We start from the raw sequence: 24,880 nt of genomic DNA on the forward strand, positions 1-24,880 counted from the left end.
GAACACTTGGGTTGCTTCCACCTTTTGATTATAATGAATAATTCTGCTATGAACGTGGGTGAACAAAAATCTCTTTCAGATCTTGCTTTCAATTCTTTGGTGTAGGGGCCAGCCCCGTGGCTTAGTGGTTAAGTGCGCACGCTCCGCTGCTGGCGGCCCGGGTTCGGATCCCGGGTATGCACCGACGCACCACTTCTCCGGCCATGCTGAGGCTGCTTCCCACGTACAGCAACTAGAAGGATGTGCATCTATGACATACAACTATCTACTGGGGCTTTGGGGGGAAAAAAAATTTTTTTTTTAATTCTTTGGGGTATATATCCAGAAGTGGAATTGCTGGATTGTATAGTAATTGTTTAATTTTTTGAGGAACCATAATACAGTTTTCCATAGCAACCACACTATTTTACATTCTCACCAACAGCACATAAGGGTTCCAATTTCTTCACATTTGTTATTTTCTGGTTTCTTGACAGTAGGCATCTTAATGGGTGTAAGGTGGTGTGTCATTGTAGTTTTGATTTGTATTTCCCCAATGATTAATGATGTTGAACATCTTTTCATGTGCTTATTGGCCATTTAGATATTTTATTTGGAGAAATATCTATTCAAATTGTTTGCCTATTTTTGAATCAAGTTGTTTGTTGTTGAGTTGTGGGAGTTCTTTACGGATTTTCTTTTATTTGTAGCCTCTCTCAGTACCCTCCAAATCACACTGTATAGATAGCCTTCCTCTTTCTCTCCCCTCCTCTAAAAATTGTTTTTAGTTCATGCCTAATCCAAGATGCTAATTCCAACACTAAAAAAGGATCAGGTGTGAGACATCTCAGTTCTGAAAGCATCAAACAATCTTCTAGATATACTATAAATTATCTTAATATATTTTATATATTACACACACACAGGAGACTTTTCTTAACTCAAAAAATGTTTCTTTGAAACATCTTTGTTTATGCTACTTAAAAAAAAGAAACTGTTTTTTCTGATTATAAAAGAAACGCATGCTGACTATAAAATTTCAAATATTATAGATATGAACAAATTAGAAAGTGAAGGTCTCCCATAATCACACCTCTAGAAATAACTTTTCAAATAATCTAAACAGTCTAGTATAAATTCTTCCAGAACATAGGCATACACACACTCACACACACACATACGGACACATATAACCCATTTTGCTTTTTTCACTTAACAATATATCCTGGACATCTATCCATATCAATATGAAATACTGTTAATTATCTTATCTTAAATAGCAGTCAAGAAGTATGTATATATAAACTAAAATTGAATTTAAAAATATTCAGAAAACACCAGACAGAGTGGATTCTAATAAGATCAAAAGCACTCAGAGTCTAACACTGAACAACAGAGTGAGGAGGAAATGGAAGTGGAGCCTGTGCATGACTCTCTCTCACTTGTACGTGTGGGAGATCAAGATTTGGCCACCCTGAAATATATCTCTTTACCTTGATTGTTTTCTCTGAGGGACATTTGACCTCCCCCACTAACTACCTAAAGAATTTGACATGGTGGCTCCTTCCTGGAACAGATCTTCTATCATGATGGCTGTAAAGATAATGTAGGATAGAGGTTACAATAGGAAAGGCACCAAGCCTCTTTTATCAAAAACTCTGTCTCTCCCTGACCACATTATCTATAGATGACCCTGAAAAGAATTGTCTTTCTGCCCTCTGAAGTCCCAGGCCGCCACCCGCCCCCAACACGCTCCTCGCCTTTAGCTGCAATACTTAAGCAAGCAGCTTAGACAGAGGGACGAGTTGCTCATTTCTGAGTTTCTCCCATATATACATGTTATTAAACTTGGTATTATTTTCTCCTGCTAACCTGTCTTGTTAATTATTTGGCCAGCCACAAGAACCTTAAGGGAAAGGGCAGAGGGAGAGTCTCCCTCTTCCCCCACATACGTAAGATCTAAATCTAACAGTGCTGCAGCCGCACTCTCCCATATTTACCTATAGTGCTTTTACAAACTCTTTCTCACTCTGTACGGGAAATAATATATCCTCTTACCACGCTGCATCTACAGAAATGTGTGATCAATAAGGCTAGCCATTTCCAAAAATAGTGAGAGAACAGAGAGGCTATCAAGCTTGTTGGTCAATGTAAAAGACAGACAAACATGTATAGGAGTTTGCATGTGTCAGCCTCCATTTAAAGTATAACTCTCTCATTATGCCATTGGTAAACAATATTTTGGTTTATTTCTTCATTTACACAAAGAATTAGTGTTTTCCTTTACAATTAACTTTAAAAAGATGCAAAAGCAGCACTGCCTTAGGAGTCTCAGCAAATGATAAAACTTAATTAAGAACAATCCCTCACTGGAAAATGTTACTATCATGTTAATCTCATGATATAGTCAAATTTTCTTAATTTTCTAACTAGTTTTTTGCAAGAGTTCTCTATATTTTCTCATCTGTATTCCCTTCTCTACTTTAAATTTTCTCACCAAATGGACAAACTTACAAACATCTTAACACCATTAGATAATCTAAAATTTAACAGGATTGGGTTAAGTGTATGGTTGGCGTGACTTCACCATAAACTTCACATAAGAGTTGAAAGACAAGTGGAAATGAACTTCAAAGGTGAAGGGGCTTTTAAAAATGTTTGCAAAGAATTTTTCTAGGCTTTCAATGACTGCTGCTGCTGCTTCTCTTCCTTCTTTGTCTTTCTAATATCTTGTTTTCTTCCTCCCCTTTGAAATTCAAGAACAGGGAGCTTCAGGATATCCTAGGAACAACCCTGGCTAGAACACTGGTGTGGTCCCTACACACTCATCTTTTAATTGACGTCTTCCACCCACTCACACCCAGCTTTTCCCTTATTATTGACACTTCAGTTCCTGCCTCTGTCATGTTCAGGTTTCTAAGCTTGAGGAAAGCAAGACTTTAAAAAGCCATAGGAAATGTGGGAAAGAACTCACAAGGTAGCCAGAGAATCTAGACGTTATGACTAGGACTGGATTATTTATTTGATAGTACTGCCCATGTTTCCTCAATGTCAAAAGTCACTAGAATTCATCTTTCACCTCTTCAATTCTGTCATATTCCCATGTTACCTGTAGTTATTTTGTGTATAAATAACACTATACAAACTGGACAAATCTCCCAAATTTATATTAACTTTATTCACATTAAAGCTGCTACATCCTGTTAAACATAGGAATGCTTTCAGCTACAAAGAACAGAAAAGTCTGACTAAGTAACTTCGACTCTTAAGACTTTAATAATATGAAACAAGAAGACTACAGAAGGTTATCTCAGGGTTTTTCTGACAGTTCAATAATATCAGTAAGAAGCCAGACTCTCTCTCTTAACCTTAACTTTTCACTCTTGGGCCTGCTGTTGCCTCGTGATTGCAACTTTGCTGCCACAACGCCATATATTATATTCCACATTTACGGAGGGAAGAAAAAGGGATATGCATCCAAACTGCTCTCTTGCTTCTGTTCCTTTTATCAGAAAAGCAATTTTTCTTCTTGTAGAGGCCCTCTAGAAGATTTCTGGTTATATCACATTAGCCAAAACTGAATCATACAGCTAGCTCTAACTGCAATGAAAGTTAGAAAAAAGGAATATTTGTATTTCTATATAAATATACTGGCAAATATATTTCTAAATATATTCAAATATATTTCTAAATACATTTCTAAATAAATATATTTCTAAACCTATATATAAATATACATTTATTTATAAGTATAAATATATACTGGCAAGAGAAAAGGGGTTGGGACTGGCTTTTGAGATTCAACCAATAGTTTATGACACATGTCTACATGTCTATATATATTAAGCATAAAGTGCTAATTATGCTAGTTAATTATAACTGGGTGCAGGACCTTTAAGAGCCCTGGTTTAGAATAAGTTCCTTTTTCTGGCAGAAGAAAGGTTGAGAATGCTGATGAAGGAGACATTACAATGGGCCTGGGATGAAGGCTACAGCTCTGTCAGATGTGCTGACAATGCTGAGCTGCAGACAGATTACAACTGAAAGAGTATCTCTAGCCAAACCCTATCTAGAGTGAAGGGAACATCGCATTAGCATACATAACTCACATCCTGAAACCTCCCAGAAGCTTTCAGAGTATGATAAGGAGAGATCCATCTAGGGCTGTGATTTTTTTTTAAGGAAATAAATTTTTACAAATCATTTAAAATAGATAAGCCAATAACACTAGCTAAGAGTTAACATTAATGGACTCCATTATGATGTGCTAAGTACTGAGCTAAGTGCTTTATATACACACACACACACACACACACACGTGTGTACTTTATATGTGTGTATACCTACATTTACATATATATATGTAACCTCTCAGCTGCCCTGTGAGGTGAGTATATTCACTGTTTTGCCTATAGTCACACAGCAAGAAGCTCAACCTAACCATGGAGATGATGCTTTTAATCATATCACATTACTGTTTGTTACTTTATTTGTTCTCAGTATTACCCATTCATTTTATGTATTTGTTATTTAATCATTCAGATTCATAAAGTTTAACACTTGTTTATATATTGTACGTGGTCTTTTCTCTGCTTTCTTTTCATAGTATATCTGGTTCACACAAATCCTAAACTGTTTCAATCATATCTTTCAAAAACCTAGAGTCAGGTAATCTAAATAGATTTTGTAGCTAGTTTTAGAGAGTTTGGATAAAAATTACAACTAACCTGACAAAACAACCCAAAAAAAAGATATCACAACCTAAAGACAATGTATAAACAACAAAAGTAGAAACATAACTATCCATCTACTCTAGTCGTGTTTGTTCTAACCCCTCCTCCGTTCATCTCCTCTGTGTTTGGTATCTCCACAGCACAACGGCCAATATTATTTGTAGAAAGTCATTGGTTCCCTGGGTTATCAGGCTGTTTCCCTTCCCAGGACACAACCCTGTTAGCCGCACACATACATGTTTGGGAATACATGTTTTGGGTAATCATACCCAAATCTCCCAGTCTCAAACTGCCCTTTCCTCAGCTTTTTATGTTTCCCTTTATTTATTTTCTACTTTTTCCTTTACATCTTTATTATTATGCACCCAGAAATTTAGCTCCTGAACACACATAGTATCCTGAGCATATTTTCAAAAATATAATGAAATCTAAACCTTTTTATCTGTCAAAAAACCACAAACCATGTGTTATATGTTAATTTCCTCTTATTCTCTTTTCATCTACCTATTAAAATTAGAAGTAGATTAAACTTTCCAGTTTGCTCAAAGGCAGTGTCTTCAAAGGTTAGGTCACAAGATGGAAGCTTCTACTGATTACAAGAATGTTGGGTTGGAAAACCAAGATAATCACATATGAGAAAAGATCTTCCTACTTATCTCTGGACCTGGTTTTCCCTAATTCTGGTTATCTCTGTCCAATAATCCTTGTCTCCTTAACTATTTGGAAGACAAAAAAAAAATGAACCTCATAGTAGCAAGACCAGCTGATAGTAGCACTGGCTGAAGAAAACAGTGATGGGAACATCCATAGCCTCTTCCCACCAATAACCCAGCAAGCAACCTGACCTGGTATTTGCCACCCTACTTGTACACACAAATGTCTGCTTGCTAGGTCAACTGTATTTAAACTAAAATATGACAGCTATAAATAAAACAATAAAATGGAGGCCATTTTTAGATTCTGACAAAGCCAAAGTTCATGGACTGCTCTCTTGAAAACTGTCACTGAAGGCAAACAGAGAGCCTCAAGAGAAAATCACTACATGGCCTGAATGACTCATGTTGAAACCAGAACCATCAGATAAGGACTGCAAGATGGATCAATAGCTTAAAGTGGTCTCAAGTGAACAATCTGTGCCATTCTCCTTCTCTAGTCCTTGGGAGAAAAAAAGCTCTAAGGTCTTTTAATGAGACGGTTATTTATTCCATTAATTATTTGAGGCAGTTTTTGTTTCACTGGAATGAATTAACATGGTCCTTCTTCTTTAAGCTCCAGCTGCATCTGATGTCACTGTGCCACGGCAGCGAAGAACGAAAACCAAAGGACAACTGGCCACTTAATGGAATTCAGTTGACTAAAGTGAAAAGCACACACAGAAGCAGTTCCAGTGCTCTGGCTGAGACTCGATTTGTCTATATATTGACCACATTCTGAAAAAACTCAATCTATGCAATTTCAGACTTATAAAAGCTTAACTACCGCCCAAGAGAGGCAATTTCAAGCTGGAATCATGTATAGTAGCACTACTCCATCTTTTTCATGATATATATTTTAAAATAATTAATTTGGCCTCCACTCATTCAGATTTATTAAATTTCACCATAGTCTATGATATTTACCTTAGAAAATCCTGAAAAATAACCCACAGATAAGCAAGCCAAATAAGAATACAGGTGTTCAACCTTAAGAACAAAATTATTTTAAGAATCTAGGTTTAAGGTACAGAATGGCACAGATTACAACTGAGTCTTACAGATTTGTTAAATTGGCACTTTCTTTTAAAATGTTCCCATCACTTAGATTTTTCATGAACTCAGGTGAGACATCCCAATCCTTCTCTAACCAGTTAAGTTACACTCTACACATTTTGTCCAGACCCTTGTTAAACACACCGCAGTGGAGGCCTCAGCTCCAAAAGACAAAATGGACCTTGATAACTCCAGTGGGCGGTCACCAAGGAGGCAACTTCGCATGGTCTACAGATTATTCTAACTTTTCTGAGACTAGGGCACTGCTCTTGACACAGACTCAGAAACTTAGACCCAAGGAGATGCCAGCTCTCCCCCAAGGGAATTGGACGTGTTCTGAAGAACCAGGTCCCTACGGACCCCTAGCCAGTTTCCCAGACATATTTCAGTTGGAAACTTGTTAAGAAACATTTAATTACAGTATTTGTGAACCCAGGCGGGAGGTGCTATTTGAAATACACTAACAAAAAGACTCCTTTTCAGAGCTTTCAAGATCTCAATCTTATGTCACAGAGATTATTTCCCACATTACTTCTCTTGATTTAGTAAATGTGTTTTTTCTTGAATAACTGCCTCTGCCATATTTCTTCTCCCTTTAGCCTAAGCCAACCTTTTCATTTCTAAAGTCAACAGTTTCTGAACAACCAGGCTATCCTCCCATTAAATATAAATGCAGGGGCTTGACAAATTCCAAATGGCTTTTATTAGTCAGGGATAACCTCCTTGACTAATAAGAAAAGGCAGGTATAGGGCCGGCCCCGTGGCTTGGCGGTTAAATGTGCGTGCTCCGCTACTGGCGGCCCGGGTTCAGATCCCGGGCGCGCACCAACACACTGCTTCTCCGGCCATGCTGAGGCCGTGTCCCACATACAGCAACTAGAAGGATGTGCAACTATGATGTACAACTATCTACTGGGGGGCTTTGGGGAAAAAAAAAAAAAGAAGGAAGATTGGCAATGGATGTTAGGTCAGAGCCGGTCTTCCTCAGCAAAAACAGGAGGATTAGCATGGATGTTAGCTCAGGGCTGATCTTCCTCACAAAAAGAAAAGAAAAGAAAAGGCAGGTATATTAATGTGTTGATTACAATACAATTTATCCTACCATATGGCTTCCAAAATACTGGAGGAAGAAGGGATCCACTGTCCTCTCAAGTTGGAGTTAACCTACAGCTTGTTTTGCCTGGCCCACTGATTAATAATCTTGATCTAGCTACTTCTATAGCCTGGAGAATTTCCTTCTAGTGGGTTGTTGTGGCTGACATACTCTGATTCCAAATATGTAATTATATTTAAGGATTTATTCCTGAGTGCTTTGCTATTCCTGTGTTTTTATAGTCCTTCTAAACTCTAACTAGATTAATCTTCTTAACATTGATATGATAATCACCAAGTTTTTGTACCAATACTGTTACTGTAGAAAAATGGGATGTTTTGTAATTATAGCCAAATTCATTAACAACTACAACTGACTTCTTTTTAAAGGAACACACAAAGCCTTTTGGTTCTCTTCAGTTTAAATGTAAACTGCCAAAAAATTGGAAGTACTTATCATAGGGGACTGGTTGAGTAACATATAACTAATTCATGCAATATAATACTCTGAAGCCATTAAAAAAACATATTGTAGAAGAATATGTATTGGCATGGGAAAATGTTCACAATATACTACTTAGAGAAAATAATCTTGCTACAAAATAGTATGCCCAAAATAAACCATTTTGCTAAAGAAAATATATACAGGAAAAAAAAGACTAGACTTCCATCAAATATTAAGGGTATTTGAGGATAGTAGGATTACATGCAATTTTTTCTTGTGCATTTCTGAATTTTCCAAAGTCTGCACTGAAAATTTATTATTTTTATAGGTTTTTTTAAAGCTTTTTTTTAAAGGAAAATAGCTCCCAAAGTAATTTTGCAAGTCATTTCTTATACTATTGCACACCTAGTACTAGTAAAGGTAATGGAACATCTTTCGCCATGGATGACTCTCAATTAAGTTTTAATATAAGGGAGGCAGTTTTTCCAGTTGCCTTTAAAAATAGCAAAAAGATTTACTGGGTCACTACCATGTGCCAGGTCTTCTCACATACTCTATTAAAAGTGAAACATTAAGGATAGCCAGAAAAAAAAGAGGTAGCTGACAATATGTCTACAGTAATATCATCTTACAATTTTAAAGAGACTTACCACCACCACTCAACAAATAGTTCAATTCAACTAACTTTTACTGAGCATTTACTAGGTGGGGATCTGGCAAGGGGAAAGTATGGTGAACAAAGTCCAAAGGCAAGCAGAGCTGGAACACAGGCTCGGGCAGCCAGCTTGGTTCAATGTCTCAGCGTGGTGCTCCACAGACCACCTGCATCAGAATCCATTACGGTGTTGGTTAAAATGCAGATTCCTGGGGCTCCCAAACCTACTGGCTTAGAGTCTCTGGAGGTAAGACCCAGGAATTTACATTTTAAAAAGCATTCCAGATGACTGCCACATATAGTTAAGTCTGAGAAACCCCAATGTTGTGAAAGATCAAGCCAAGAGAATAGGGTTAGAAAAGGGTCTTGAATGTCAGGCTAAGGAATGAGTTACTTCTATAGTAGATAGTTAGGGCAGGGGGTTGGGGACCAGACAGGAGTTTTGAGCGGAGAGCAGCATGTTCAGATTTGGGTTTGGGGTCAGTTCTGCTCATTACAGCATGGGTTGCAAAAGTGAACTGGAAGCACAGGAGAACTGAGGAACCTGGTCTATAATGATGCATTAAAACTGACCAAGAGAGTGGGGCGGCCCTGTGGCTTAGCGGTTGAGTGCGTGTGCTCCGCTGCTGGCGGCCTGGGTTCGGATCCCGGGTGCACACCGCTTCTCCGGTCATGCTGAGGTCGCGTCCCACATACAGCAACTAGAAGGATGTGCAGCTATGACATACAACTATCTACTGGGGCTTTGGGGGGAAAAAAATAAATAAATAAAATCTTTAAAGAAAAAAAAAAAAAACTGACCAAGAGAAGAATCAAGTGATTCTCATCCCTGGTGCCAAAAAGCGAGATGGAAGGAGGAAGCTCATGAAGAGTTATTGACGAATAAATAAGATGATGTGAATGCTGAAATGTTAAACCCAAAAAAATACGGATATGAAGAGGAAGATTTGGAGAAAACTTTCCAATTGTACTTTAATGTCATTTAATTCATTCATTCATTCAATCATGAACTTGTTAATTATTATATACCAAACCCTGGTCTAGACGCTGGGTCAAAAAACAGATGAGAACCATTGAATTACACACTTTAAATGGATGAATTGTATAGTATGTGAATTATGTCGCAAAGTTATTAAAACAAAACAAAACAAATGAGAATATTACCCCTGTCCCTAAGGGGTTCTGAGAAACACTGAGGAAATAGACAACTGCAATGCAGTGTTGTAATTGTCAGCACAGAGGTAAACAGAGGTTTCTATATGAACACACAGAAGGAGCATCTCAGACAGACTGGGGTCTGGAAGAAGGAATTCATGAACAAAGAGTGGAGAAAGCCAGGCAACGGGAATGCTGCAAAGCAGGAAGAAGGCAACCTGGAGAGCTTCTGACTTACGTGAAGACCCGAATGCCAGGAGGGAAAAATGAAAGACAAGGTCGGCCCAGGGTGAAGGTAGGTCAGGAAGAGCCCTGAGTTTACAGCCTCACTACTCAACGTGTAGTCCTCAATCCAGCAGCACTGACATCACCCCTAGGGTTGTTAGAAATGCAGAGTCTTGGAGCCCCATCACAGACCTACATCAGAATCTCCATTTTAACAAGATCCTAGCTGATTCTGATGGACACTAAAGTTTGAGAAGCATTACACTAACAAATTTATTCTCAAGACAAAATCCTATAGGGAATCACTGTGGAATTTCAAGCCAGAGAGTGGCATGATCAGATACGTGCATTATATAAAGATCACTCTGGTAGCAGAACCAAAAGCAGATTATAACAGCTAAGAACAAAAATTGCTTAGGAAGCCATTTCGGGATCCAGTAAAGAAATAATAAGGGCCCAAACAGAGTAAAGATAGTACCAGGAAATGGTAACTGATTAGTTGGGGTACAGGGGTAGGAGCAGGGCGGGAGTAAATCAAGACAATTTCTAAATTTTTGGTTTGGGTTAACGGATGGATGTTTATGGCCATTCACCAGACAAGGAATAGAAATAAGGACACATTATAGCAGCTAAGATTTCTCAAATATGTACCAGGCATTATTCTAAGTGTTTTGCATGAACTATCTCATTTAATCCTCGTAACAACTCTATGAAGTAGGTATTACTATTATTCCATCCTATAGATGTGGTAACTAAGACACAGAGAAGTCAAGTAGGTAGAGTAGCATGAAGAGGGAGGGAGGAGGTGACAGGTTCAATTTTGAGTATGCTAGGTTTGAGGTGCTTGTAAAGATGTCTATAAGGCAGTTGATGGGAGGGATCTAGGTTTGTAGGGAGAGCAAGTACGCTGGAAACAAAGATTTGGAAGTCATCAACACAGTGTTGGTACCTGACTCTTCAGGAGTGGATCAGGCCACAGTGGGAAGGAATATAGGTCAAGGACAGAGCCTAGGATCCCCAACACCTAAGGAGCAACAAGACGTACCTGAGCTTATAAAGAAGAAAAAGCAGCCAGAGAGAAAGGAGAATGATAGCTATAACCAAATAACAACAATCATAACAGCTAACATTTATAAGTGCATACTATGTATCAGTTATTCTAAGCATTTTTTATATATTAAATAATTTAGTCATCATTAAAACCACATGAGCTAGGTATTACTATCCCCACTATAAAAATGAGGAGGGCCGGCCCAGTGGCATAGTGGTTAAGTTCGTGCTCTCCGCTTTGGCGGCCCGGGGTTTGCGGGTTTGGGTCCCAGGCACAGACCTGCACAGCACTCGTCAAGCCATGCTGTGGCAGCATCCCACATACAAAATAGAGGAAGACTGGCACAGATGTTAGCTCAGGGACCATCTTCCTCAAGCGAAAAAAGGGGAAATTGGTAACAGATGCCAGCTCAGGGCCAATATTTCTCACCCAAAAAATAAACACATAAAATAAAAATGAGGAAATTAAGGCACAGAAAGGTTACGTAGCTTGGGCAAAGTCACAGCGAAAGTGAATAGTGAAACCGGCATTCAAACTCTTAAGTGTAGAGTCCATGCTTCACTGCCTCTCTTTCAAGCACTGGGAGAGGTGGAAGCCAAGGAAGGAAACAGTTGTAACAAAGCCCTCAGAATAGCCTCTGGTCCACAGTAAGGCCTCAGTAAATATTAACCATTATTATTTGATAATTATACTACCATGGAGTCATGCATTTATGCAAGCCACAGTTTTTAGAAGAAAACAAATGACAACTAAACAAGATAAAAATCAAAGTTTTAGTGGAGAAAGAAAAGCAAAGAAACTTCCAAGGAATCTAAGGCTTCAACTCAGTTTCCTACGCCTTCAACATCTAAGTTTCCACACAACCAACCTTCAACCACATTTGTGGCGACCAGTCCTCAAGGAGGGCTGCTATACACAGCAACCACCTGCAGGCCTCACAAACCCAAAACACCTTCTGAGCACTACAGAGTCCATTCTAGGGGGCTGTGTGTATTCTGCTCCATTCTAACTGTTTTGAAGCAGGCAGAGGATGCTGAAGCTCTCTGATTCCTGACTGCCCACTGAAAGCAAATTCATCCTCTGACCACTCCAGACAAATGAGAGTTTGTTCTAATTAGGACATGTCATCTACAACGAAATGATAACACATTTTCAGGTAATTTTCAAGAGAGGAGCTTCATGGTTTTTTTTCTCTTTTTAAAATCCTTTCTAATTCAATTATTCTACGTGGCCCAGATTCCCCTAAGAACAAGGAGAAACAGTGAATAAGAACCACAATGAGGAAAATAGTCAGAAAAAGGAAATAGTTTAGATTTCCAAAAGGGTAAGTTTTTGAAATAAATTTATATATTTCTACTCTAAGAGGAATTCTCAAAGCAGAACAAAGGTACTGGTGGCAGAAAGCATCTCACAGAAGTGGGACATCTGGTCATCCTAGCCCTGAAGCAATGTACATAAAAAGTACTATTTTTAAAATGAAATAAATGTGAATACCCTACCCTGCATAAATCTAAGTGCCAACCCTTGCCAGGGAGACTTGGAATCTAAAATTGATGCAAAGTGACTGATTCAAGCAAAGATTTATGTACAAAGATGCTCATCATAGTATATTTCTTATCATAGTGAAAACGCCCAGCAGTAAATAAATGATGATACATCCAGATGATGGAATATTATGCAGCCATTAAAAACTCTCAATGAATAGTTAGTTAATAATATTAAAATTCTCATAATATACATTAGGTTTAAAAAATCATAAAAATTGCCATTATGACTATAGATAAAAGACTTAATCTCTTTCTGTTTTTAACTCTTTCCCACTTTTTCTTACCCTAGTCTAAGTTTTAAGGCCTAGGGCAGAGGTTCTCAAGGTTGGGAGGGGGGGGGGCGGGTATCTGGCTCCCAGGGGACATTTGGCAATGTCTGCAGACAACTAGGGGTACGGGATGCTACTGGATCTAGCAGATATAGGTTAGGGATTTGGCTCAACATCCTGCCATACACAGGATAAGCCCCCAGAAAAAAAGAATTATCTAGCCTACTATGTCAATAAGAGCAGAGGTTGAGAAATCTTGGTCTAGGATGAAAAAAATGAGTATAAACAGGAAGAGTGGGTTAAAACACAATTTTAGCTCTAGTGGGTTTAACTTTTCATTTCTAAAATAAAATTTAAAAAATATACATTCTGAATTGATGAAAGTTTAATCCAGATTTTGACCCAAATTCCTTGTTATTAAGATACACATTTTCTGATTTTATGGAAAACATCTCCAGTTCTGCTCCCAACCTGAGCATGATGCTTATCAAACTAGAAGTAAGATTTTTCTCACCTTGAGCATATAGAGACCAATTCTGTATAAAAATTTTTTAAGTACTGCTACAAAAATGTTTTAAAGTGAGATTGTATCTTTAAAGAAATAGCTAGGGGCCGGGCCAGCGGCGTGGTGGTTAAATTCGCTCTCTCCACTTCGGTGGCCCAGGGTTCACCAGTTTGGATCCTGGGTGTGGACCTACTCACCGTTCGTCAAGCCACGCTGAGGCAGTGTCCCACATAGAGCAACTAGAAGGATGTACAACCATGACATTCAACTATCTACTGGGTCTTTGGGGAGAAAAAAGGAAAGGGAGGAAGAGTGGCAGCAGATATTAGCTCAGGGCCAATCTTCCTCAAAAAAAATAAATAAATAATTAAAGAAATAGCTGGTCATCTTACTGTATGTACTCCAGTGTGGTAAGATGAAAAATTAAGTTCTAACTAGTGTCGTCTAACTAGTCTAAAAACCAGTCTAACACAGAAGTGTTTAATTATTTAAAACACCTACACAGAAAATGATTCATATAAACTCATGCAAAATTACTTCCTATTGTGATGTCAGATTCAGGGAGTGGTAACAAAGCAAAAGTATGTGGATCTGAGGAAAGGAAGTACCCTCCTCAATCTAAGTTACTAAATAACAATTCACACCATAAGAATTCATTTTGGGCCGGCCCCATGGCTTAGCGGTTAAGTGTGCACACTCCACTACTGGCGGCCAGGGTTCAGATCCCAGTCACGCACTGACACACCACTTGTCCAGTCATGCTGAGGCCGCGTCCCACATACAGCAACTAGCAGGATGTGCAACTATGACATACAACTATCTACTGGGGCTTTGGGGAAAAAAAGGTGGAGGACTGGCAATAGACGTTAGCTCAGAGCCAGTCTTCCTCAGCAAAAAAAAAAAAAAAAGAGGAGGATTGGCGTGGATGTTAGCTCAGGGCTGATCTTCCTCACAAAAATAAATAAATAAATAAACTGTAAACCTCCTTAAAAAAAAAAAAGAATTCATTTTACTCCATTTTAGGGGTGTGTGTGTGTGTGCATGTGGTTATAACAAAGCACAACAGAGCATTAGGAGTGGGCAGATGAAATAAAGTAGCAGGGGGATCAAGAAGTAGATGACAGGATGGAAGATAAGAGAGCAGAAAAAGATAGAACAGTGGAATTGAATAAGGGATGATTTGGACGGTCAAAGTGGGGAATAAGAAACTTTGCAACTTATCGAGGGGTGAAAATGGGGGAAGAGAATAATGCACACAAGCAAAGATGTAAAAAAATATAAGGGGAAATAAAATGCTGAGGAAATATAGCAGAAAGAGATCAGAGGAAAGGTGACATAGCCCCTAATTAAGACTAAATGAAAAATACTTTTCAATCCTAAATCTCTGATATGCTTTTAGTAACATTTGCTTGGATGGATTCTCCCTGGCTTTTTTTTTTTTTTTAATTCAAAATTATTCTCTAGGAGAAAGAGATCCAATGTCCTCCTGGTTATGCAAAACCCTCCCATTCTTCTGCTCAAACATCAGAAAAGGAGGGGTAGAATTCATTCGCTTTGTCATTTTTGGTGACTTACTCATCGTGGACATCGATTGAGGGTAACTGTTTAGTTTCGTCTATCCAGCACTATTCCTTCTGATGGAGAAGACCTCTCAGCCACCCAACCAGGTCTGAGTCGGACTATCAGTCATGATGCCTTGTCCTCCCCCTGGCCTCTGAGATGAGCATGACTTGACTACTCATGGTTTCCTCCCCCACTGCCCACACGGCAGAGTGAAAGGAGAGGGCACATGGCCCCAAGCAAGGGCAGCCAGACTTCCTCTACCAAGCTCTCTTCCTCCAGGCCCAGAGCTAGAGGATCACATGGTCTGCAGGTGTCACTGATCATCTTTTTCAACCCTGAAAGAGCTGTCCTGAGGATGAAATCAAGGTCAGACAGCATAGTCTGACATGAGAGCCAGAGACAGAGAAGCCCCCAACACCACGTCTGAGCCTTGAATCCAGCCATGCCTGGGCTTTCAGGTCATATAAGCAAATAAAGTCCTTTTTGGATTTGAGTTGGGTTTCTGTGACTTCCAACTAAAACAGCTCTGGCAGGTAGACTGTTTAACACTGTCAAAGGGAGATCTGGTAAGTCGGTGTGTCAGAACTACGATCCATGAATTATCCAGACCCCTTCTGTTTATCTACTACATCTTAGTTGACATCATAACTTGAGGTAATGAGTTTCACAAATATAAAACTTACTGTTTAAAGTAGAAATTCATTTTAAATGACATTTACATATTTCAAGATCTAACAAGTATCCCTACTAAACAGATTTGATGTTATAAAGGTCTACTATTCTTAATGTTCAACACTTCACCATTTTCCCAGCTCACCTTCATCTTTCTAAACTAAAGAGTTCTGCCCTTTTAATCTGTCTAGCCTCTTCAGTGCCCTGGTAATTTATTTCTCTCAATCTGAAATTCCTCTAGTTTCCATACGTATTTATCAAGAAGTAGAAACGCCCACCACACACCACGGGATTTCTGGCCAGGACAATGCATATTTTTGTATGAGTGACCAACGATAGACAAAACTTGTCTTTTTTGTGTCTGGTCTCCTTCCAGTCCAGCAATGTGTTCACATTTTTGGCCACAGCAGTACATGAGACCAAAGGAGGTAGATAAATGGTGTTCATGAACACTTAGGAGTGGATAACGCACTTCTCCCTTGATTTCAATCAAGCTTGGAGCCATTATTTTGAAATTAAAAACATAATTACATCACCCCTAAGTTCTACAATTGGCAAAAAGCCTCAGTTGTACAAAGAGATGTTTAATGCTAATGGCTGCTGGTTGAGGAGACTTCCAACTGAGTAAAGCCTAAAAGAGAAATGGAGAATGTCTGAGGCATGAAGAAGCCAGGGACAAGTTTCTGTAAAGTTTAAAAATCTGTTATCAGCACAAACCCAGACTGACATTACAACCAAGGCAGACAGGACAGGAGAACTGTTAAAGAGCAAAACTAACCAAAGGGCGTGTTCGCACACTAAGGACCTACGGAAACAAGGCATCAAAGGTGGATACCATTAATAAAGAAAAAAGGGTAAGTGTCTGAAGCAAAGACTAAATAAACCACCTGAAATCCTTTTCCATCTACTCCCACCTCCCACTGTCAATGACACTCCACAGGAGTGACACCCAAAGTCAGGCTTCTGTACTAAGCCTCTCTATTGGTTGGGCTAAGGTGGAACCATAACATACATTTTTTTTTTTTTTTTAAAGATTTTATTTATTTTATTTTTTCCCCCCAAAGCCCCAGTAGATAGTTGTATGTCACAGCTGCACATCCTTCTAGTTGCTGTATGTGGGACTCAGCCCCAGGATGGACAGAGAAGTGGTGCCTCGATGCGCAACCGGGATCCGAACCGGGGCCACCAGCATCGCAGCGCGCGCACTTAACCACCAAGCCACAGGGCTGGCCCATAACATACATTTTTGAAAACAAACAAACAGCTCTTCTCTCTGCCTGCTGGGCAAGCACAACTCCAGTAGACTCTGAATAAAGTGGGGAAGAGAAGCTAAGCACAAGGCAACTTTTGAGGGTGATGGAAATGTTCTATATCTTGTTTGTGGTGGTGGTTACATGACAGAAAATATTTGTCAAAACTCATTAAACTGTATACTTAAAATGAATGAATTCTATTACATGTAAATTATACTTCAATAAAATTGATTAGGGAGAGACACAAAGAGGCAGGCACTGGAGAGAAAGGAGAGGACAAACGCCCCAGATGAACAAATGGAAAAAGTCTGGGAAGACCACTATGGGATAGACGATGTGCCAGTCGGGGTGGAGTGGGACGACTGGGGTTGCCCACACAATATTTTAACTGGGGCCAGACCTTATTCCATAAATCAGCCAGGAGTTTATTTTTGTTATTTTTATTTTTTTTTAATTTTTTTTGTGTGAGGAAGATCAGCCCTGAGCTAACATCCATGCCAATCCTCCTCTTTTTGCTGAGGAAGACCTGCCCTGAGCTAACATCTATTGCCAATCCTCCTCCTTTTTTTCTCCCCCTTTTCTCCCCAAAGCCCCAGTAGATAGTTGTATGTCATAGTTGCACATCCTTCTAGTTGCTGTATGTGGGACGCCGCCTCGGCACGGCCGCACAAATGGTGCGTCGGTGCACGCCCGGGATCCGAACCCAGGGCCGCCAGCAGTGGAGCGTGCGCATTTAACCACTAAGCCACGGGGCCAGCCCCAGCCAGGAGTTTATACTTCCAAAAATAACTTATATTTCATTAGGAATTACCTAAAGTGGAGACAAATGCAAGTCTATCCTCCAGTGGACCACCTGCCCCCAGATTCTCCCGAATGAAGCAAAATCCATCATAAAATGAAAACCAGAGAAGCTAAATTACCTTCTGAGATAAGCTGTAAGGTAAGGAGGTTCATCTCTCCTCTCCCACACTCTCCTACAGAAAAGCTAGAATCCCCTCCCCACCTCAACCCTTTGGAGGTTGTAGACAAATCCTTGGAACCCCATTCATAGACCTTCCTTCAGTGTTTCCCTATTTTAAAAAGCTAAAAGCACCAGGAAGCTTTAAACTGTTTATCTGGCAGTAGCAACTTCCATTAAAATTAGAACCTCTTTGTCATCTTTCAGCCACTGGGCAGTACACTGAATTTTCACACTTCAAAAGACAGTAACAGGGGCCAGCCCAGTGGCACAGTGGTTAAGTTTGCATGCTCTGCTTTGGCAGTCTGCAGTTCAGAGGTTCAAATCCCAAGCACAGACCTACGCACCGCTAATCAAGCCATGCTGTGGCAGCATCCCATATACAAAATAGAGGAAAATGAGCACAGATGTTAGCCCAGGGCCAATCTTCCTCACCAAAAAGAGAAAGATTGGCAATGGATGTTAGCTCATGGCCAATCTTCCTCACCAAAAAAAAAAAAATAATAATAACAAATTTCAAGAGGAAATCATGACCATTCTGCTCTGCTCAAGCAGTCTAAAAAAGTATTTGAGTAGATTATAAATTCCACAGAGTCAGCAAAAATTCATGATATAATGAGAATTAACTTCCAGTTCCCAAAGCTAGAGCTACTGGTGTCAACTTACACTGTTCCCTCTCCTTCCCATCCTATACCTAATCCATCATGGAGACCTGTCTCTCAGATTTGTCCCCCTTTCCCACACCGTCCGCCTGCACCTCAGTCTACCAGACCTTCATCTCATCCCATTTTGTTTCCTGCAACACTGTCCTTGGTTCCCTGGCTCCCAGCTCTCCTCTCGATTACTCATCCTTTTCAACAGGCCTGCAAATGTGCTTGTTTAACCACTTCTTGACACCCTGCTTCCTCCCTACAAGTGGACTAATCATCCCAAACCATTATATTCTGTCTGTCTCTCTCCTGTTTAAGTATTCTTTTATTCATCCAACAAATATTTAATGAGCACCTACTTATATGTAAGACATTGTGCTAGGTTTTCAGGAGGTGAATGAAACACTGATCAGCATCCCAAGGGGCTTACAGTATTGTGGGGGTGGCAGACGTACACACGAATAACTATAAGAAGACAGAAATGTGTACAGGTCACTGAGACAACTGTCAACTGGATGCCAAATAAAATCAGAACTGGTATAGAAGAAGGAGAATATGAGAGACAAGGAAAAGGCTGTTGAGGTTTCCAATCTGAGGGATTAGGAGAAGAGCAGTGCCACTAACAGGCCTGGGGCCATGAGTGGGAAATACAGATGGAAGGGGCAAGTCAGGAGACTTGAGGAAAGCGAATGTACTTGCCAAACCCCAAACCAGGGCATACGATCAGAGATGAGATTTCTGTCCTGCTTTAAGATGTTGGAAGCAGTCTGAGAAATGTAATTTCGACACCAAAATAATAGAATTTCCAGGATTGATGGTTTAAAGGGACAATGGCATAGAACATAAAACTGGAACTATCCCAGAAAAAATCTAGGCCATGTGGCTTCAGTAGGTATAAGGGAATATGGTAGGAAAGGAAGATTACAGATACACAATCTACTGGCCTAAACAGCTGTTTCATCTAGGAAAGTTTACGTGGCTTTTGGAGCAGGGGTTTTAGATCGTTTTTGTACTGTTACAAAACTCAGAACCCTGACACACTATGGGACTCCTAATTAAACCACTTCAGGTAATCTTGGCCAATCTACAGCATTTATCATGCTATCCGTGGTGTCTGGGAACCTAATGTGAGGAGGACTAGCATGCCATTTTATTGCTGCTGGTGATCTGTGTTTAGGTCTAATTAATAAACCCTGCTCCACAAATGCTAAATCCTTTGAAGTTGCTGAAAGCATCTATGGGTGATGTTATGATTCAGATATCCACCGGCAAGTCAAGACTAGCAAATATTTTCAAAATCAGAAGCAAGGAGATATCACAGCCACCTTCAATTCTTTTGGGAACAAGCCAGGTGGATCTAAAAACAAATCAACACACGACTCTGTGAATATACTAAAAACCATTGAATCGTACACTTTAAATTGGTGAATTATACGGTACGTGAATTATAGCTCAATAAAGCTGTTATTTTAAAACCAACAAACATGTTTTAACCAAAATGTTAGTTTCCAGAGATGTTATATCCAAGGAACCCAACTATTGCCCTTAAAATGTTTATGCTGCTGGAAAAATTTACCAAATGGAAGCCCTGCTAAATTGCTGTGACAAAAGCATTATCATTTTAGCTAAAAAGAATAAACTGAATGGTCTCTTGTCTTTCATCATAATAGAAGCTGATCTGCATCACACATCAAAATCTGCCTTTAAGCTTTGAATGACATTTTTGTAAAGGGCACTTTTCAGATTTAACCACTATGTTGAATACCATAATTATGGCATGTCACTAATACATCTTTCCTTGTAATCTACCCCAGAACTTCCTTCCCTATAATCCTCTGCAAGGGAAATATCCTTGTGTTTATTCATTGATATTACTGCTAATGATTTCCCTCTTCCTCTAATAATCACTACCAAAGCTTTTACCTCTAGAATCATTCCAACCTTCCCCATGTCCCAACCCGTTCCCTAACTTCTACTAATAAATACCATACCAGCTGTCCGCCTGCTGCTGAGGTAACAGCAGGTTCTTTATGCCCTTGGAGATTCCAAGGGAGTCAAGAATATAAGCAGCACACTGTAAGCCCTTTGAGGAAAAGGACTGTGTCTTGATCACTGTTAGAACCTCTCAACATTAAGCAAAGTACCTGGCACCCAGGAGGTGCTCAATTAATATTTTCGCTTACCACTATAAACCAAGACCCATTCAGCAAAAGAATTAGCCAACAAATAGCCAAGTCACCAGATTATTCTTAGGCAGAAGTGTATTTAGGAGAAGGCAGCTTAAGCTCAACTTCACTCTTGATGTCTTTACAATGACTAGAAGGTGAATTTTTGTGTGTGTGAGGAAGATCAGCCCTGAGCTAACATCCGTGCCTATCCTCCTCCACTTTATATGGGATGCCGCCACAGCATGGCTTGACAAGCTATGCGTCGGCTGGTGCCTGGGATCCGAACCCTGGGCTGACGCAGCGGGCGTGCACACTTAACCGCTATGCCACCGGGCCGGGCCCTAGAAGGTGAATTTTAAAACAGATTATGATGAAGCTATGACTGAAGCCCAAAATTTTACAATTTAAAAATCACAGTATCTTTTTTATTTTTTTCTCGCAAATTATCTTGGGGGAAGAAAGCTGATCCAAAATCCAAGTGCAATTTATTATCCAAGCAGTCTCTAGTTAAGTGGCCTACAGTTAGGCAGCTCAAGGATGGACTCCTCACCACAGCGAAGAGTGGGGGGCTATATGTTTACAGATCCATGTCTCTTCATGTGAAAATGACTCACATGTCTTAGTACCTACCTTATACGTGTATTATGAGGATTAAATGAGTTAATATTTGTAAAGCACTTAGAACAATATCTGGCACATAGCACTAGATAAATGTTTGTTAATAAAGTAACTTCAGATCACTTTCCAATTGTATTCATTCATACATTAGAGATCTACAATGTCTAAAGAAACTACCAGGTTTAGAGAGAAGTTCCAGTTACGCAGTCTTTAAATCTGGGGCTGGAAAGAAAGAGGTCCCAGAGAATGCTTCACGCAAACTCACTTCATGGTTGAAGAAATTAATCATATACCTCATATGTGAAGAGAAATGCACAGGTTACAAAAAGCTTTCCCATCTATTATTAAGTTTGATCCTCACAACAGCCTTGTAAAAGATGCAGAGCAGGTATAATTAACTCCATTTACAGATGAGGAAACTGAAGCACAGAGAGGTTAAATGACTTGCCCAAGGTCACACAGTAAGTGAAAAGGCTGGAGCTAGAATCCAGGTCTCCTTTATGCCTGGTCCAGAGCTCTTTTTTCTATAATATGCTGCAACCTGGGCCCTGGGCTTACTGGGTCACATTTGGAATCAATGATTCTAGGACTTGCATTGGAGATTCTAGTGCAAATACAAACTTGAAAAGTTAAAGCAATTCTGTTAACTGGAATTAGAGGTAACTAATAACTGGCAAAACATCTACCTAAACAGGAGTTATAGTGCAAGATGCCATGACCACACACATTCACAAACGGCACCACACACTGCCCAGGACAAATTTTCAGAACAATCTTCAAAGGAACAGTTCTCCAAAATACGCCATTCAGAGATTACAAGACACACAGAAAACTGGTGTCAGTATAAGAAAGAAAAGGCTGCCACTTCTCTTCAACTAAACCCAGAAGAAAAAGGCTCGCCCCAGCGGATGGTGAAGACATGGAGCCTAACAAAGCTCTAAGGGATTACACGCAGGTTGCAAACTCCCAGCGACAGATGAGTACCGACTCTCCCGGCCCAGCCGGTGAATCAGCTCTCACTTATCCCGCTGCATCTTCCCCAGGGGCTCACCGCCCCAGGTGATTTCAGATTTCACCCATCTGAAACCGGGCGGCGAAAGGTGAAAACCGACTGGCGACCGTTTGCGGGATTCCAAATAATCTCACAGAAAGGTGGGCTGGCGGTGGAAGTCGCACCGCATACCACCAGACGTTATTTTAAGCGCGCGTCCCCAAGGGAGGGACCATCTGATCTACCAGATCGAGCATCTCCCACCAGCCGGCATTTTTCCTAAAGCAAACCCGAGGGCTGGGCAATCCTGACCCAGGCCCGCCCTACTATATCCACACGGGCCCCCTTTCCACCCCGAAACACGCTCTGCTCCCAGCCCAAGAAGCGTGGCAGGGGCCAGAGACCCCCGAGGCAGGCCTCCCTCCGCCGCATTCTTCATCATCACCAACGCCCGAAAGAGGAAGGCGCCGCTGCGGGCGACAGGGGGGCCGGGCCGGGGATTTTGAAATGCTCGGAAAGGGGGTGGTGCTGGCCGGGCCCTCGCCCCCGCCCCTCCCCAGCCCGACAGCCGGCGGCGCCGGGCCGCGCGCCCCCTCCCCACGCGGGCCGCCTCACCTTTGTGTAGAGCTCGGACGCGGCCATGGCGGGCCCGCGCGGAGGCCGCACCTCGCCTGGGCGGCCGCCCGCGCCGACTAGGAAGCGCCCGGGCTGCCGCCGGCACGGAGCAGGGCAGGGCCGGGCCGGGCCGGGCCGGGCGGGGCGGGGCGGGGCGGGGCGCCTCAGGCGCGGGCGGCCCGCGGGGGCCTCGCCATCACTCCCGGGCTCGCCGCGAGCCGCCGCGAGTGCTCCGCGTGCCCGGGGTACTTGGGGTCGCCGCTGCCGCCGCCACCTCGGCGGCCGGTGATGCTGCCGCCGCCGCCGCCGCCGCCCTGTGCATTGTGGGAGCGGGAGGAGGCTGCACTCGAGCGCTGCCACCGCGGCTGCTCCGGGCTCTCTCGGGCTCACGCTGCCTCCCATCGGCTGCGGGTACCGAGCATCAGCAGCCTGCCAGCCAGCGCCGCCGCCGCTGCCTCCTCCCGCGCTTTCGAGGCCCAGAAGCCCGCCCCAGGACCCCCGCCGGCGGCACCCCCGCCCAGGGAGCTCGTGTCACCCCGGACGCTCCCTACCCCAGGCGAGCCCTGGACCCTGCAGAATAGCCCGGACCGTGCAGAATAGCCCAGCCCCTGAGAAGGGTTGCGATAGCTGGTGTGACTGAGGGTGTCCAGGTAAACGAGTGGGAGTCTCCAGGCTGCTTCTCCTGTCCTTCCAAGCATTTCTAGGGAAAAGAGTTGGGGCGAGGGGGAGGCTTCTTGGAAGGCCATAGAATAACCTAGAATTCTAGAAGAGCCTTGCTAGCAGCAGAGGTCTGGAAGTGAGTGAGGACCGGAAGTCTGAGATACAGGATCACCAAGGTCACACCGAACACTTCGGCATCTGCAGCAGGGTCGTTTGGTGATGCCAGAGCGTAGGGGCCTGTTTTAAGCTACAGAAACTTAGGTGAGCCTTGAAACAAGATGCCCCCAGGGGGCAGCCCAGGAGCCTACCTCCTTCCTAGGCCTGTGGATTTGTGGAGATGCCACTACCCTCTGCCCCAGCCCTCTTCCTTGTCCTGTTCCCCCTGGTGATTATCGACTATCGGTGATTTCAGGTGCCACCTGGAACTGATCCAGATGCCACCAGAGGGCTTTCGTGGAACGTCTATACCTGCAATTTAGCTCTGAATCAAAAGGTCAAAGGAATCTCAGAAGCAGCATTCAGTCTACTCACTGTTACCCTTGCACATCAAGCACAAGAATGTGGTCTTTCCACCTGCAACCCTATGCTGTCTTCACTTTCTTCCTCCTCCCACCCACACTCGCACTCCTGGTTGACTAATCTCCATATTTTTTCATCCCAGCCTCTTTTTAGTGTGCTCATCTTTCTTATTTCTTTAAACTCTAAGCGGTGCCCAGTGCCTGTCATGGGAATCTGGGATGGTTTCTATCAAGACCATCTCTCGAGGCTGGTGCCCTTGGTTGTGTGTGTGTGCTGCATGTGTACTTGAAGGAAGACCATTGACTGAAGGGGACACTTGGGGCCAGGCCTCATTCCCTGGAACTCAAGCCTCTCCTCTCCTTGCTTCTGCCCATAATCTCCTCAGAGATGCCAGAGGTAATGGCTACAGAGGACAAAGCCCTGCAGAATTCTTTCTGTTCCTTCCAATCCTAAAACCAATTCTCTTTCATGTTTTTGGTTCCCATCCTTCCTTTCTTTGCCCAAACATAAAAAGAGAAAACATGTGCAGTTATGACCTGTACAACAGAAAAGGCACTGGATTGAAATTTAAGCGGCTTGAATTGTACCCCTTGCAGATTCTTCATGCCTTGTGTACGGGGGTAACCACTGATTGTTTTCTCACCCTTCAGATAATACCTACCTCCTAGGACTGTGGAGAAATGCTGAGTCTGCTGATGAAGGATTTCGGGGCATGTCACCCCAGGGTATGCTGCTTTGGCATACAGTAGTCCCCCGTTTTCCACAGTGGATGTGTTCCAAGACCCCCAGTGGATGCCTGAAACCACGGA

The 24,880-nt window shown here is 41.8% G+C and overlaps 1 protein-coding gene across 4 annotated transcripts in view; it reads right to left on the reverse strand.

Moving 5' to 3' along the window:
* Nucleotides 1–23,193, reverse strand: part of MYO5A (myosin VA) — a 194,350-nt gene extending 171,157 nt beyond the window's left edge. For all 4 annotated transcript variants that reach the window (XM_058541598.1, XM_058541600.1, XM_058541597.1 and 1 more), the window contains exon 1: nt 22,893–23,193. In XM_058541598.1, the coding sequence (XP_058397581.1) occupies nt 22,893–22,919 (27 nt within the window). In that variant the 5' untranslated portion in view covers nt 22,920–23,193. The remainder of the gene's footprint in view (nt 1–22,892) is intronic.
* Between the last annotated feature and the right edge of the window lie 1,687 nt (nt 23,194–24,880).

Source organism: Diceros bicornis, chromosome 5, assembly GCF_020826845.1.
Source record: "Diceros bicornis minor isolate mBicDic1 chromosome 5, mDicBic1.mat.cur, whole genome shotgun sequence".
Classification (NCBI taxonomy): Eukaryota; Metazoa; Chordata; class Mammalia; order Perissodactyla; family Rhinocerotidae; genus Diceros; species Diceros bicornis.